Source organism: Rhinolophus sinicus, linkage group LG02 (genome assembly GCF_036562045.2).
Source record: "Rhinolophus sinicus isolate RSC01 linkage group LG02, ASM3656204v1, whole genome shotgun sequence".
In the NCBI taxonomy this organism is placed as follows: Eukaryota; Metazoa; Chordata; class Mammalia; order Chiroptera; family Rhinolophidae; genus Rhinolophus; species Rhinolophus sinicus.
In genome coordinates, this window is record NC_133752.1 from 54750709 (window position 1) to 54767640 (window position 16932).

At 36.4% G+C, this 16932-nt stretch overlaps 1 protein-coding gene and 1 non-coding gene across 2 annotated transcripts in view; both read left to right on the forward strand.

Annotated features, from left to right (window-relative positions):
* CCDC158 (coiled-coil domain containing 158) overlaps window positions 1-16932 on the forward strand; it is a 51372-nt gene that overhangs the window by 14457 nt on the left and 19983 nt on the right. Inside the window, exons 8-13 of the mRNA XM_074324810.1 lie at window positions 3345-3464; window positions 5256-5453; window positions 6569-7051; window positions 10312-10501; window positions 12333-12485; window positions 15049-15161. Of these exons, the coding sequence (XP_074180911.1) occupies window positions 3345-3464; window positions 5256-5453; window positions 6569-7051; window positions 10312-10501; window positions 12333-12485; window positions 15049-15161 (1257 nt within the window). The remainder of the gene's footprint in view (window positions 1-3344; window positions 3465-5255; window positions 5454-6568; window positions 7052-10311; window positions 10502-12332; window positions 12486-15048; window positions 15162-16932) is intronic.
* Window positions 13709-13814, forward strand: LOC141570246 (U6 spliceosomal RNA). Its single transcript, XR_012494256.1, has one exon. It is a non-coding gene; the product is annotated as a U6 spliceosomal RNA (small nuclear RNA).

Below are 16932 nucleotides of genomic sequence, written 5' to 3' on the forward strand. Positions count from 1 at the left end.
TCAACATATTTTATGAGAGGTAGCATTAATATTTCCTTCTGAGGTCAGATTCCTTCAGAAAGAAAAAGCATTATTTTTAAAAAGCTGACGACATGACAGGTCTGAACAAAACTTTTCCAACTATAATGCATAAATTAAGAGAAAACTCATTTAGGTGGGTAGTGTTTCTCTTCAGAGTAACAAAAGTATTTTCATATTGATGAAAACAGAAATTGTGTTTCAAAGAAAATTTTAGTCATAGCTTTTATAGCTTATAAAAGTGTTTTACTGTAATGCTTTTTTCTATTCTTCTCTTTCCATTTTAGGAGAACCTCCAGAATTCCCCTTTACGAATTTGGACCAGTAGAAGCTGTCACTATTGGCTCTGTAGATTTGGCTTTACTCTTAACTTTCGCTTTTTGACAACAAAAATATCTCATGATCTTGATTATAAGTTGATTTTTTCTACTTTGAAAGCATTTGGGGCTGAATTGCATATCAAAAAATGAAGATTTAGTAGCACTGGCTGGAGCTATATACTGTGCAGGAAGATTCTGTGCGAACCCCTTTGCATGGTTCTGCCAATGCACCTCACGCTGACCTGCAGCATCCCTTCTTATCCCACATCTGTGTCTTTCTGAGCACAGAAAACAAAGGATGCAATTTGCCATGATTGGTAATATCTCTAAAATCACTGTAAGGTTACAATGAGATCCCAATACTACTTGTTCAGTGATCCAAAACAAAAAGTAGATTTATAGATGGTGAAAGGGAAAACCAGTGCTGCTATTTAAAAAGAAAAAAAAAAAGAAAAAAACCTTTAATATATCTCGGATGTCAGTATTTTATTCTGGACATTTTAAAAGGCTTATCTTTATAGTGTTTTTTACAGCTGTTTGTATCAGCTCAGCTGCTACTTCAGTGGTTTTCCCTTTCACTCTCCATTTATCTTTTTGATTGATTGGTTGACTGTTTTAAATATTTTTACTCTAAAAAGTGAAAGGTAAAAGCAGAGCTATAGCAGCTGAGTCAGTACTGACAACTACAAAACAAATGTTCCCGCAGGGGTCTCTGGAGGAACTTCTGATACTGAAGCTTAGATGGAAAGATAAGACTTGGCTCTTTTCTTTTTCTGTCTTTCTTTTTTAATTCTTTTTTAAAATTTTGGTCTTATCGATATTACCATCAAGTTTGATGTTATCAAATAGTCGTCCAGATTTTTTTTACAAAATGAAAACAGACAAAATAGCAAGTCTTAATTTAAGCTTTTAATGCACGTATACAAATATTTTGCTTAACAATAGAAATGGTTTTATTCCAGGCTAGCAATAGAAAATGTTTTACTTACATGAGTAATTTTTCTAATGGAAAGTGTTCTTGTTAAAATTTGTAGCTCAAAATATGATTTCTTTGATCATATTTTGTTTCCAAAGGCAGGTGGAAAATAAAGAATTTCAGCTTTGTTAATACTGTTCTCATGTAAAAAAAGTATTAGAAACAGTCTTGAAAGGAATTCAAACAATCATTGAGAAGACTCTTCAAATTGTAGATGAAAAAAATTGAGACCCAAAGAGTAATCCATGGCAGAACCTGGATTAGAACCTAAGGTGTTTGACCTTTAACCTGATCATATTGCCTCTCTGATCACATTTATTTACCCAAAGTACAGGTTTGTGGGGTTTTTCCCCAAGTATTCCTAATGTCTTTACTATGTATGCTGACTTAGTCTTTCCCAATAATAATAGAGCTGAAAACATTATATCAACCGATATAATTCATTTATTTTCCTTAGGAAGCTACTTGTGCTACAAAGGTTGAGTTGTTGTGAGTTTTTTTTCTGTATATACTCCCTAAGGAGTAAAAGAATGAAAGTATATCTTTGTAGGATTACTAGAATCTATAAACACATTTCTATTGGTAACCTAATGTTTTATGTATATCTAATTATTTTTTATGTATATGTAATTCTTGTGAAATACTTTTTTATATATAACATACAAAGTAAAAACAAAGTCACTTTTAAAATATATTTGATGTAAATATTAAAATTTATGTTTGGATCCTTATAGGCTGTGATACTTCTCTATAGATAAATGTGAAACTGTCTGATAGTCCTATATTAGTATTTTCTTAAGTCATAGATGTATGTGTAGATAGAGATATATAACTTCTATGTATTCATACTCACTTATAAAAGAGATATTTGCATATATGTGTGTATAGAATGATTAATTAGTATGTGTAGAATTAATAAGTGAAGATCTTAAATGAACCTAGTCCAGGTAAAAATACTCATCGTGAAAAAGTCTTGCTCATATGCTCTCTACGAAGATTTAATCACAACTCATCCAAACCAATTAATAAATTTCATTCTTGACATAGAAGTTTTGGAAGCCTGTTGAATAAATGCCTTAGAAGTAAGAAGGAATATGTAGCATTAATGCAGACACGAAAGATTTCTTATTATTGGAAAGTAGATGATGAAATAGTATTGTAGGCATCACATTGAAGATCAGATATCATTACATAACACTAAGTATCACCATGTTCTCATTAGTTTAACATCTCAATATCTAAATTATGAATTTGTGTGGCTCAGCAAAAATCTAGACCCAGAGTCTCCATCGTCTGAGATCTTAACCTCTTAGCCTACACTGCACCTACAGGTTAAGAGCTATAGGAATGCTATTAACAGAGGTGGGCCTTCTGGCATATGTCATAGACATGCCTAGTCACACAGATCAAACAGCTGCCCTATCTGTGAGACAAAAACACACCTATAAAAATCCTTTAAAATCTTTAAAATCCTTTAAACAGTTAAAGAAAATGAGGATTGGAATATATAATATGTATATAAATATGTTTATATATTTAATACGCATAAAGTCACTCATCCTTTCAAAATAGTAACTATATAATAATAACAGTAACTAAAAACTTGTTATTACCATTTTTTTATATTCAAAGGCTTTTATTATTGAAACTCTGATATTCAGAAACAAAAATACCTCATCTAAGTATAATACACTTCATTTGTATAGGCTCTGCAGAATGTATTTATGCCATATCAAGCTCCCTTAAATACCAAATTATAGAACACATGTTCAAAGAAGATAAATCTTAAATAGTATAAAAATCAGAGAGATGCATTACAGACAATGCCTAATTTTAACAGCACCAAATATTTCATTTGGCTAATTTCATTTGGCTAAGTTCTACATAGATCTTAAGTTTAGAAAACTTCAGAACACTTCACAATAAAGTTTTATTTCTGCCCCCCAAATAATAATATTTGTTTTCCAAAAACTGTATTTATTTTCTATTACCCACTGACATGGTGAGACTAATTTGTGCTTTCCTTTTAGATAGAAGAGCTGGAGAAGCAGTTAGTCCTTGCCAACTCGGAACTAACTGAAGCACGGACCGAACGTGATCAGTTCAGTGAAGAATCTGGAAATTTGGATGATCAACTTCAAAAGCTGTTGGTAAGATCATGCTCTAACATCTAAATGACATTAATTCTGAGAAGTTTTTCACCAAAATATTTCACAAAACTGGTTTCATTTATAAAATTACAAATTTTCCGAAATATTTGTGCAACATACGTAATAGAATATCCTAGACATTACTCAAGTTTTGCATATAAAATGTAACGTTCTGGCTTTTTTTTCTTAAGCAGAACTCTTATGGCTTAAAAGTTAGGTGAAGCCAATAGTCTTTCAATTAGACACTGTTTTATGCTAAATGGAAATAGTGTTGAGTGTTCATTTCACAGCAAAAGAACATTGAAAACATATATAAATTAAGTGTATAGAAAACCTGAATGGAAGTTTAGGTAAAAAAAATTTTTTGAAAGAAAGAAAATAGGATTCTGATGATCATGAACCACCCTCTGGCCTCTGTTAGAGGTACTGCAGGCTGAGATATTTAGGAAAAGGAAATATTTGGTACTTCTTTGTGTGATATTACTGGCATAGTGGAATAAATTTCTAAGCACCAAACCCCATTCTCGGGTATAGCGCCCTCTGCTGGTAGTTAGAGCAATCCTTCATAGGCTGACCAGAGGCTGGAGGAGGATGCACTGAAGGTAGAGCTGGCAACTGCATGTGAGGAGCGCCAAATCTGGGGATAATCCTTCACTTCTTCCACTCCCATTGCAAGTTTCCCGATGTCTCATCTCTAATTTGAAACTGTTGGAGGTTAAATGTCTGAAAGATCCTCAAACCCATCCCTTCCTTTTCATCCTTACCACCACTACCCCATTCGTCCAAGCCCCTCCTTATACCCGGAGCACAGCAACGTCTCCTTACCAGGGCTCCTCACTCCAGTTTCTCCCCTCTTCAGTCTATCCCGTAAGTGCTGCCATGTTTATCTCTCTAAAATATAGCTCTGTGTGTTTCACTCTTTGACTCAAAATTTACTTTCCCCATAGTCCGACTCCCTAACTTTCAAAACTATTCATGATTCGGCCCCAGCTTACCTTTCCAACCCTTTCTCTACACATACCCAGCACTCTAAGCAAACCACAGGCCCCTGCCCAGTCCCTTCTTCCTAATCTCTGCATCTCCACGCTGTTCTCGGGGTCCAACTCAAATGCCTTCTTGAAGCATTTTGATCTTAGTGATTTCTCTCTGCTATTCCTTAGCTCTGTTTCTTTAGTGAAAAAACACTTCCAGTTATTTGAATCTGTGTCCTGTCTCTCTCTTCGGGTAAGCCTTTTGAAGACCTGTCTTTGTTTCTCCTACTCTATCGAGTTTTTGCTAACAATAAACACTCACTACAGTAGGTATTATTTTTCAGTGACTAAAGAGGAAGGTAAATCTCTTCGCAACCCAACTGCTACTCTAATCCCAGTACCAGCCACTAGTCTGCATCTCTGAAGCAGAAAACCAAACTACTCTCGCTATTCTCTGAACCTTTTGAGCGTGCCTTTATTATAGGAGCACACTTGCTGTGAAACATAATGCCTTTGTTAGAAAATTCAAAACTTAAAAAAAGCATGACTTTAAAAATCTACTGTATTTTCCTTTTCATTATATATTCTTTGGGGTCCAGACCATTGAGATTTACTTATAATGCTAGAAATTACAAGTAAGCAAAATATTAACTTGTTTTTCTAGGCAACAGTTGTTCTTAGTCAAGCCATTAAAAAGGAATCACATTCCAAAATCAAAGCCTTCTCAAATCACGTAAAAATTTTAAAGATGATATAAGGAAAATAAAGTTTTATTTTAATTATTTAATACTAGGGGGTAAACATCCCTCACTTCTTATAGGCTGATCTACACAAAAGAGAGAAGGAGCTGAGTCTGGAGAAGGAGCAGAACAAGCGTTTGTGGGACCGGGACACTGGCAACAGCATCACCATTGACCACCTGCGGCGGGAGCTGGACGACAGGAACATGGAGGTACAGCGCCTGGAAGCCCTCCTCAAGGCCATGAAGAGCGAGTGTCAAGGCCAGATGGAGCGACAGGTCAGCCAGGACACACGGCAGCTTCTCCACATGGCCGCTTGAGGGGAGATGTGTTTTATATCTTATTGGTAGAACTCATTTTTTTTTTTTAAACATGTATGGGCCTAAAATAGCTCTGAAGTAGAGGTATAGTTTTTATGAGCAAGTTATAAAAACACATTATTTATTTCTTTATCTCATGTTTGTACATTGTTAAGTAATGAAACTTCCATCCAATAGCCTTTTCATTTTCACCTAGAAATTGGTAACCTAATAATTGCTTATTTCAGAAAAGCATCAAACCATAGGGAAGTCTGAGGGAACAGCAGGGTTGAAGGTTTCCAAGAGATGCTTCTTTGGTTTTGGTTTTGTCTTTCTCCCACATGGGTTCAGACTGACCCAGGCACAGGATGGACGCACTCCATCCATCTCAGTGCACCAGGCGTGAAGTGTGGAATGCTCTGTTAATAGCAGTGTGCCTTTAGCACTAGAAGGGCATGGTTCCCTTGCCACTTATTGCTGCAGAGACATAGAAAGCATCCCACAAAAGAGTAAGCATCCCAAATGTGAAAGCAAACTAAAGGGACCAACCAGTCTTGGCTTAGACCCAGGCAAAGCCATTTTCCTATTCTCTGGCCCAACCTGGGAAGGAAGGAAGATAAAAGGAGCAATTACAAGTTAGAATCTTACTCTCTTCCTAACAAGGACAGTGTATGTTGGATACAAGCCATTATTCACTCTTCCCTCAGATGTAGAATTAAGGAGCAGATTGGAGGAAAATAGAGAGAAAGGGCAATTATCTTTAATCCTACCACACTTCTCGCTGTTGCCAGTGTTATCCTAATTTAAAATGGTACAGAAAACAGCCTCAGAGGAATCTTCCTAAGATCCCCACACTAGAAACCCATTTTGGAGGAGCATTATTATTTAGTAAGTCCCCTCCACCTTGGTCTAATTAACACATGTCGATCTATGATCTATTACATAGAGTTCTGCCAGCAAAACTATTTGAGTTAGTCAAAGTAGATATTATCCGATCAATGATTGTATGTTTTTGAGCTAACTTGTTGTATCTCTTGAGGTTGTCTCTACCTATCTGCCCAAATCCATCAGATTCTTTCTTCTTTAACAAGCAGATGGCAGCAATTCAGGGAAAAAACGAAAGCCTAGAAAAAGTGTCCTCCTTGACTGCTCAGCTTGAATCTACCAAAGAGATGCTCCGCAAAGTAGTGGAAGAGTTGACAGCCAAGAAAATGACCCTAGAGAGCTCAGAGAGGACTGTATCGGACCTGACAGCTTCCCTTCAGGAGAAAGAGAGAGCCATCGAGGCCACCAATGCAGAGATCACAAAGCTCCGCTCCCGGGTAGACTTGAAATTGCAGGAACTGCAGCACTTGAAAACCGAAGGGGATCACCTCAGAAACATGCAGACAGAATGTGAGGCCCTCAAGCTTCAGATGGCTGAGAAGGACAAGGTGATCGAGATTTTGCGACAACAGATTGAAAATATGACGCAGTTGGTGGGCCAGCATGGACGAACTGCTGGTGCTATGCAGGTAGAAAAAGCTCAACTTGAGAAAGAGATTAATGACAGGAGACTGGAACTGCAGGAATTTAAGGTCTGTAGTGTGTCCTTTTGTTTGTTTGTTTTTTTGGTGGTTTAGCTTCTAAAATATCTTTTCCCCATAAATAAGTATGACCTAATTTACTGAAAAGGGGTTTTGTAAGGAGGCTCTGTGAACACTCTGAAATTGTTTGAAATATTTATGTCTATGTGCATATTATATTTTTGTGAGAAAGCATCCATACTTTTATTAGATTCCAAAAGGAGTGGCCCATCTATGGTTTAGAACTCTATTGATGCAAAAGAGGAAAAAATCAGAAAATCTACAGCTGCTTTATAAAGCCTTTCCTGACCTCGTAGTTTGGAGTATGTTCTCCCTCTTCAGACAGACCTAAATTTGAAGTCCATTGCTCACCCCTGAATAACCGAAAGACACTGGACTGTTTGTTGAATCTTGGCTTTTATACCTGTAAAACAACAACAACAACAACAAAAACCCACCAAAAAGCAAAATAAACAACAACAAAAAACCCCAACAACTTTACTTGCGGCTTAAATGAGAAATTAAATATCAAGGACTTAGCCTAGTTCCTGGCCTGTAGAAAATATTTACAAAATATTAGCTCCCTTCCCGCATTCCATTCTCAGTCTAAACCTTATCGTGCTTTATTTGTACGTGTTATAAGCTGGATCACATTCTGCATTGCAGTGTGTGTGTGTGTGTGTGTGTGTGTGTGTGTGTGTGTCCTCTGCCCTATAAGGCTGCAGACTTCTTCAAGCAGAGTACACATCTTACTCATTTTTATGCCCCTACGCGTCTTTGTGCCTTTCACCCAGTAGATGCTCAAAATTGAAAACTGTCGAATGAATTTTTTTTTTAAATTTGATTTCCTGTGTTATGTCACCTGTATCTCTGCCTTGGTAACTAATAGGAGATGAATCACATACACTTTAGTTTTTTTTTTTCCTTTCAGTGTTATTGAGATATAATTGACATAAAGCACTATATAAATTTAAAGTATACAACATAATGACTTCACTTACATGTATTGTGCAATGATTACCACAATAAGTTTAGTTAACATCCATCATCTAATATAGATCCCCCCTCCTAAAAAAGAAAGAAGGCAATGTTTTTTTCCTTGTGATAAGAACTTTTAGGATCTATTCTCTTGGTAACTTTCAAATACACCATACAGCAGTGTCAACTATAGTCATCGTATTGTATTTACATCCCCAGTACTTATTTATTTTATAATTGGAAGTTTGTACCTTTAGACCATCTTCACCGGATTCCCCCTTCCCCTACCCCCTGCTTCTGATAACCACAAATCTCATGAAAATGTTAGATGCCTGAGTTTTCTCATTCTAAAAATAGGGCCAACTATAGATTATTACCTGTTTTCTGGAGACACACAAGTTTATTGCATAAAGAACTACAATATTCTAGTCCTTAAGTTTTTACTTGATTATATCATAACAATATTTTTTAATGGCCAAACTCACCATGAAAGAGACTTTTAAAGGCTTCCCAATGCCAATCCTTGCAATGAAAACTTTAGAATAGGTTTACAGAACATATTAGAGGAGAAAAGATGATTGTTCCACCTTGTTAAAGGAAAGAGATAGATTTCTAGTATTGTTAGGAATACAAATAAATGGAACAATCCTATTGAGTCTCACACTTTATAATTGAAATCAATTTTATCTTCACAAAAACCTTACAAGGTGAGTATGTTATTATCTCATTATATAGATGAGGAAACTGAGAGCAGAGACAAATAACTTGCCTGAGAGCAACAGTACCTTGGGATTTGATCCTAAGCAGTGTATGAGTAAATATTACAAGCATACCTTGGAGATACTGTGGGCTCGGTTCCAGAACACTACAATAAAGCAAGTACCGCAGTGAAGAGAGTTGTTATCTTTTTGCTGGTGGAGGTTCTTGTCTTCAATTTATAAAAAATGCAACTTCTGTGAAGTGCAATAACATGAGCTTTAATGCCACCCATGTCCACTTCCCTCCACAAAGCAGTGAGGAAGAAGGAGGGGAGTCCTGGTGCTACAAGATAAGGTTTCTCTCACTTCCTTAGACTGGGTCCTGCACACACTGACAGCAGAAAAGCAGGGTGAGCTTTCTCCCATTAATGCAGGTCTTCAAAGCTGGATCCTTTCTTACAAGGCTAAGAAAGGACTGAATGACCATCAGCTGGTCCCATGAGGTGGGACAGGAGTAGCATATACCCAATACATGCTGTGATGCCTCACTCTCTCCCAGGGAAAGCCCTCCCCATTTCTAATCCCATGAGGCCAGCTAGATCTAGTATGGCAATTACCAAGAGCTGCTAGGCAAGTGGCATCGCATAGCCTTGGTTAGGACCTTTACTGCCCAAGCCCACCCCAGGTGGGTAGTGAGACAAGCCCACAGCTCTCCGCTGATCCTTTTTGAAACAGCTAAAAACATGTCACATGTTTACATTTCAAATATTGCATTGGCCTATATATTTAAACTGCTATTATACAGTCAAACTACTAGGACAGGCGTACCTCAGAGATATTGCAGGTTCAGTTCCAGATCACCGCAATAAAGCAAATTACTCAATAAAGTGAGTCGTCATTTTTATGCTGGTAGGGGGTATTGCCTTCGATTTGTAAAAAATGCAACATCTGTGAGATACAATAAAACAAAGTGCCATAAAATGTCTGTATTGTATTTAAGGCCAACAGGCCTTAATTTGAGGGGACTATCTGATAACCAAAAAAGTCAGATTGCTTTTAAATAGTATTTGCTTGGAAGAATCTAGGCTGGCTCCACTAGAAAATGTAATGTGAACCACATATGTAATTTTAAATTTTCTAGTAGACATGTAAAAAGAAACAGAGGAAATTAAGAACATATTTTACTTAACTCAACATATCCCAAAATATGGTGATATTTTTATATTGCAATCAATATAACAACTGGGATATTTTACATTTTTTAAAGATATAAAGTCTTTTAAATCTGGTGTATTTTACACTTTATAGCACATCTCCACTTAGATTGGCCACATTTCAGGTACTCAGTAGTCACATGGCACAACTATATGCTGAACTGACATTTAAGGTTAAAAGAAAGGTAAAATATTCCTTTTGTTTTCTTGCTTACTCTATTGATGATTTATAATAAAATACTAATTTAGTATCCTGGGAAATAGTGAAAATACATTTACATATAGATGTAAATATATAGACATAGCTAGGATACTAAGACAATATCAATTATAACTATATAAGTACATATTTTTATGTCTTTGTATTTATCCCTATATTTAGATTTTAAAAGATAAAAAAGATGCAAAGATACGAGAACTTGAGGCCAGAGTGAGTGACCTGGAGCTGGAAAAGGTGAAGCTGGTGAATGCAGGCTCTGAGCGGCTCCGTGCAGTAAAGGACATCAAACAAGAGAGAGATCAATTATTAAGTGAGGTGAAAGCTGGTAGGAATGAGTTAAACAGTCTTACAGGTATGTTACTTCAGTTCAAATTCTACTAGAAAAAAAAATAGTGTTATCAGTGAAGTCCAATGTGGATATTAGGACTATTGCAAAAGAATGCGTCCTCATCCCACATTACAAATACGGGTTGATCATGCTGCCCCAGTGGAGAACTTCATCTGAAACCTTGATACTTCTACTTGAAGAGCTTCCATACCTTGCACTTATTAACTGTTTATTTTCGTCAGCCCTCAGACTCCATGAAACTCTTTACTGAGTTTCCAAGAGAAGGGTGAGGGAAACCTTGAGTCCTTTGAGCCAAATGCCTTGATTAGAGGTTTAAGAATGAAGCAACATATGGAAACAGAGTTATGCAGATTTCTTGAAAGGAAAAATCCAAGGCCTTAAATTTAAAAATGAAATACTTCTTGTTCCCCATTAGCATGGTACAGGTAACACTTGCTTCACACACACCCCACACCCACTACACACAAAAGTCAATGGTTCCTAAGCATTTACTATGGCCAGATAGTGAGTCAGGCCCTAAAAACACAACAGTGAGACTCCTAGCTACTTGGGAGCCAGACTATAAAGAAAGGGTTGTAGTTCAGTGAGTGAAGCCCAGTAGACATATATACTGGCTGCAGATGTAGGCGAGAGTAGAGAATCAGCCTCCTACAGGAGGTGACATCTGTACTAGGTTTGAAGGAGGACAAGGAATTTGGCAGGTGAAAAAGAGGTAGAAGGGCACTCCAGGCAGAGAAAATGTGGGCAAAACCATGAAGCCATGAAATAACATGTGACCTTACAAGTGCTTGTTGGAGTAAAAGTGCAAAGGAATGAGGACTAAGAAATGAGGCGGGATAGCCACAGACAATGTGGAGCCAGCAAAAGATGCTAAGTAAGAGATTGTTGTTATCAACTTTACATTTTAGGAGGACAGTATCAGCAGGAAATAGAGAAAGGCAAAACTTAAAGGGACAGGCCAACCAGTTAAAGAGGATTTTGCAGGGTCCCCGGGAAATATGATGAGAACTCGAGCTAAGGAAGTGGCAGTGAGAATGAGAGGAAAAGGAAGAATTCAGAATATTTTTGGAGATTGAATCAACAGTACTTATTGATTTGGGGGTGGTTGTGTATAGGTTTCAGGTTTTAAGTTTGAAATATTGGAAGAACAATGATACCAGCAACTGAGAGAGGGAAACAGGAAGGAGGGCAGGTTGAAGGGCAGGAGGGTGAGTTACAGTCAGTATGAGACAATTGGCTTGGGTGGCACTAGGGCATCCACATGGAAATGTGGATAGACAGAGTTAGATCTCAGCAAAGAGGTATTGGCTGTTTGTTCCCTTTGTATGTAAACCTACCTATCATATATAAATGTAAATAAATAGATTGTGTGTGTGTGCGTGTGTGTGTGTGTGTGTGTGTGCATTCTTGTATACTAATAATGAATGTGAGCCAGGTATTTTGAGATAAAAAGTCAGAAAAGACACATGGCATCCTCAGGTTACTTATCGTATCATAGAGATTCATCCACCTACAGATGGTGGTTAAATCCATTGTAGTGAAGACGATCAGCCAAGAAGGCTTAAGATGAAATAGATATGAGCCAATTACACTGGCCAGAAAAAGCAATGCGTAATAAATGACTACAGGAGGAGAGTCTATTCATGCAGATTAAAAAGAAAGAGCCCTGCGAATGCGTATGTACATACATCTAATTCCTGTAACAAATGATGATGTAACTATATGAAGTCTCTTCCAGCCCTAAAATTCTGTGATCATTAATTACAAATAAAATATATTCATAACAATGGGATAGAAAAAGTAACCATCTATTATTGATTAATACATTGTACAGAAGACTATGAAGTCTTAAAGAGGAATTTTCGAAACAAAAGTGAAGAAATGGAAACTACTACAAATAAGCTGAAAATGCAATTAAAATCTGCACAGTCTGAGTTAGAACAAACAAGAAATACATTAAAGTCAATGGAAGGATCTGATGGTCATGGTATGCTTTATTAGATTTTTCCTTCTATTTTTAATTCCATTGGTCTAGATTTATTAAAACACAAACCTGGGTACATGGCCTGCCACCTCTTCACAGTGCCACATGATTTGAGAGATACACATTAATAGGTATCGACTGCTGTTATATAACAGTAGTTCTACTCAGTTTGTTTTAGGAAAATTGCCATGTGTTTAATTTAATCCCTCAAATATCTGAATCTTTCTTTTCCTGTAGCTATTTCAATAATTTCTAATGGACTTCACTGTCTATAAATGCCAATTATTTTAAAGGAAGTGTGAATATAAATACAAGTTACTGATAATTTTCATTCAACCCCTTATTTTTCAAATGTTCATGATCTATATAAACTATACAGTTGACCCATAACAACATGTGTGTTAGGGGCACCAAGCCCTGAGCAGTAGAAAATCCACACATAACTTTTGACTCCCCCAAACCTAACTACTAATAGCCTACTATTGACTGGAAGCCTTACCCTTAACATAAACAGTCAATTAACACATATGTTGTATGTTATGTGTATTATACACAGTATTCTTATAATAAAGTAAGCTACAGAAAAGAAAATGTTTAAAAAAAAAAGCCATAAGGAAAAGACAATACATTTACAGTATTTATTGAAAAAGATTCATGTATAAGTGGACCCACACAGTTCAAACCCATGTTGTTCGAGGGTTAACTGTATATCTGTGGCTAATTGTCAGTTCATGATTCCTTCTCTGTGATTAAAATGGGGAAGAGCCCTGGGAATTGAACTGCTCGGATGACGGGTCCCTTCTCACCACTTAGACACTTTTTACCTTGCTATCTGTATTAATTCGGAAAGAAAAGGTTATTTGTTGTATCATTTTATTCATGTCATTGTTGGTATGGATATATTAGCTGACTTTAAGAATCACTATTTAATCCCCTTTATCCTCATCTCCCACCCCCCACCCCCCTTACCCTCTGTAACCACTAAACTATTGTCTGTGTCTATGAGTTTTTGTTTCTCATTTGTTTGTCTTGTTCTTTTGTTGTTTTTGGTTTATATACCACATATCAGTGAAATCATGGTTCTCTGCTTTTTCTGTCTGACTTATGTAACTTTACTAACAATTGTCACCCCAATAAACTTTAATTTAAAAAAAAGAACCACTATTTAAGTAAAATCAACATTTTTCTATTTGTCAATATTTTTTAATGTCAAAAGATTTATTTTTGTCCTCGCTTCAGCAGCACGTATACCCAAAATGGAACAATACAGAGAAGATTAGTATGGCCCTGCACAAAGATGGCATGCAAATTCTGGAAGCATTCCATACTTTGTGTGGTTCTGGGAGATTTAGCTCTTTCTTTGCTGGTTAATACTGAGAAAATAGTGGAGTTTGGAGAGGTCATTCCAGAGGCCTTGTGGGGTTTGTCTCCCCCTTCCCCCCACCAGACGGAGTCCCTTCCTCGGTGCTCTCCAGGCATCTCCACAACTGCCCCAGTCATATTAGAATTATTAAATTAACTAGGTAATCATGTATTTGCACATATTCAAATGCTTATTTTCATTGATTAAAATCATCTTAAAATAAAAAAGATTTATTTAAGAAAATTACTTTGAAGGCCAACCATGATCCACTTAATCAGACCAGAATTCTTCAGAGTGGTCAGCAAATGATGTCAGACTTTTGATCTATTAATAATATATCAATGAACTGTGCCTGCATTAACCCTGTTTTTGACAGTTTAGCTATAGGACCTCTATCTTATTAGCAAAAAGTCAGACCTTTCATCTTCTCTGATAGTTTATTTTTAAAGAATAGTACATTTTCTTTTTCTAAGTTATAGCTGGACATGACTCAAAGCAGTGGCATTCTCAAACATAGGGTCTCTGACTTTGAATTTCCAAACAAGGATGAGCTTCATGTCTTAAGTATTCAGTGTCTACTACTTATCTAGGACATTCTCATCCCTAGTTTTACTAAAATAATCACATATATGCTTACGTTGCCAATTTAACTATTGGAACAGTAGTGAATTCCAAGCACATGACAATAACCACAAAAATGAAAATTGAATGGTTTGTGATATCACTAGAATCTTTAAAAAGACCACTAACAGTAGATGTCTTGTGTGGTATTTTAAATATGAGTTTCTAGAAAAATTTTAGTAAAAATATATATATTATTCATTATTACGACTATGTATTTTTATGTATATATTTCCTATATGTGAGTATCAATTTGGTCAGTATTGTTTATTACCATGCCATATTAAAGATATGATAACTACAGTGGTCAATGAAATTCATTCTAGTAGTCAGGAAACCACAAAACATCACAAATATATATATCAGCTCAAAATCTCTGAGTGATTGCTGAAAATTGTTATAACCAAATGTTGTGAAATCTGAAGACCTGTTTCCAAGATCACTCCCTTACCACTGTCCGGGGATCTTGGAGAATCTTACTTGTCACCTTCTTATAATGTTTAACCATCATATTATAGTAGCCTCTCAAAATTTATCAACTTGAAAAACTGAGGCACAGTTTACTTCCTTTTGTTTTTCTAGCTATGAAAGTGGCAATGGGGATGCAAAAGCAAATCACAGCTAAAAGAGGTCAGATAGAAGCCCTTCAGAGCAAGATACAGTTTTTAGAAGAGGCAATGACAAATGCAAATAAGGTGAGTCCCTGGCCTCAGGGTGGGGGAAGCCAATATGGTGACTTGTTAATATATGTCAAGACTAAATAAGACAGAGCAGACATAAAAAGTACAGTGGAGAAATGAGAAAAGGCGACTTCTGACTGAGACAATGAGGGAAACGTTCCTGAAGGAACATTTGAGCAGGATCTCAAAAGAGCTAGTTAACTGCAGGAAATGGGCAAAAGGACATTGCTGATAGAGATAGGGAGTGATTATAAACAAAGCACAGTTTCACTATATTGTAACATATGTGTTCCTAAAATCACTGTGCTACACTAAATTGTGCAGTAAAAACCAAAGGGCTTATGGGAACAATGGGTTAGGAGCACCACACTAACAAATTTCATCAGTCACACACACACACACACACACACACACACACACACACACACACAATAGGAACCTAATGAAAATGAGAGCAGTTTTACCCATGTTCAATGGTTAAGAAATACATAAACACTACAATAACTATGGCCCCTTTAAAAAGACCTAAAGTTTGCTTGTGGAACTGTGTGTAGAAGGGTTGCAGCTTGTGAGTTATGGAGGGATAGAGGTGTGTTTTCTACAACATCAGATGTCCTTGGATGTGGCTCATAACACAAAGTAAACTGAGGTAGCTGAAAGGCAGTCGTTAGAAGAATGCATGTATGCTTTTTGTGTCTTCCTGTGCAGCTCTGTTTAGCTGGATGCAGTTTTCTGCATTGATCTAGTATTTCTCATAAATGAAACTGCGCATAAGTAAATGAAATTTCTGTTATGCTCAAATGTTCCCTAATATATCAATCACGTTGGAAAAATTTGCATTTTTAGAAGAAGTTAGAACTGACTGTAATGGGGTGAGAAAATGAAGAGCATAAGTAGAAAATGAGTGCAACTACAGTAATTGCTTTACTGACACCCAAAATGAGCTGCTGAAATACTTTTCTAGAATGAGTCTAAAGATTAACAAGTACGTGCGTACATTTTTGCATACCTCTCATCATTTGGACTTATGTATTTCCTCTTTCTGTGTTCTTTCCCATTCTTTCTTCATCCATTATTGGCCTATTTGGAACCTAAAGCAGCGCTTATGCTCGTCCTCCCTGAGGGTACGTAGGGCCTTAAGAGGTATTGCCTGCTATCACCAGACTGCCTGCCCCCACTAAAGGAAGGTATTCATCAAAGCTCAATGACATTCCCTTCAAAGGGAAGGAGGCTGCTTGTGAAATTTATCCCTCTTTTTGAAATCTTTTCTGCCTAACTAATCAGAAAAGGAAAAATTATTTACATCCAAAATGTGTGTTACAGTGGCGATTCCTTCTGCCTTGTTTACATTAAACATTTTCTCTATGAAAAAAATATTTAAATAAATTGAGGTGTATATTTTAACTTGACTATTATTCATTTTTCTTTTTGTCTGCCTATTCCATGATGATTTTTAAAGGACTGAACTAATTTTGATGAAATTTTGTTGAATACCAAAGACTCTCTATAAGTATGTCAGTAAGCTTATTCTCATCACTGGATGATAAGTGATTTGAGGGCAGGATCTGTGTGTCCCATTTCTTTTTATGTCAGAGGGACTGCAGTAGGCATTTGTGAAATGAATATTCAACCTTGAAACAAAATAGAAACCCAGAAAGCTTTCACATAAATGCATCTTCTTTAAATCTCTTCTGTCATTTTAAACGAGTTTCAATAAAATTTGATACATGATTACTCAATCTCAATTCACCATACACTGTTTCTTTTTATGACAACATAGTTATTA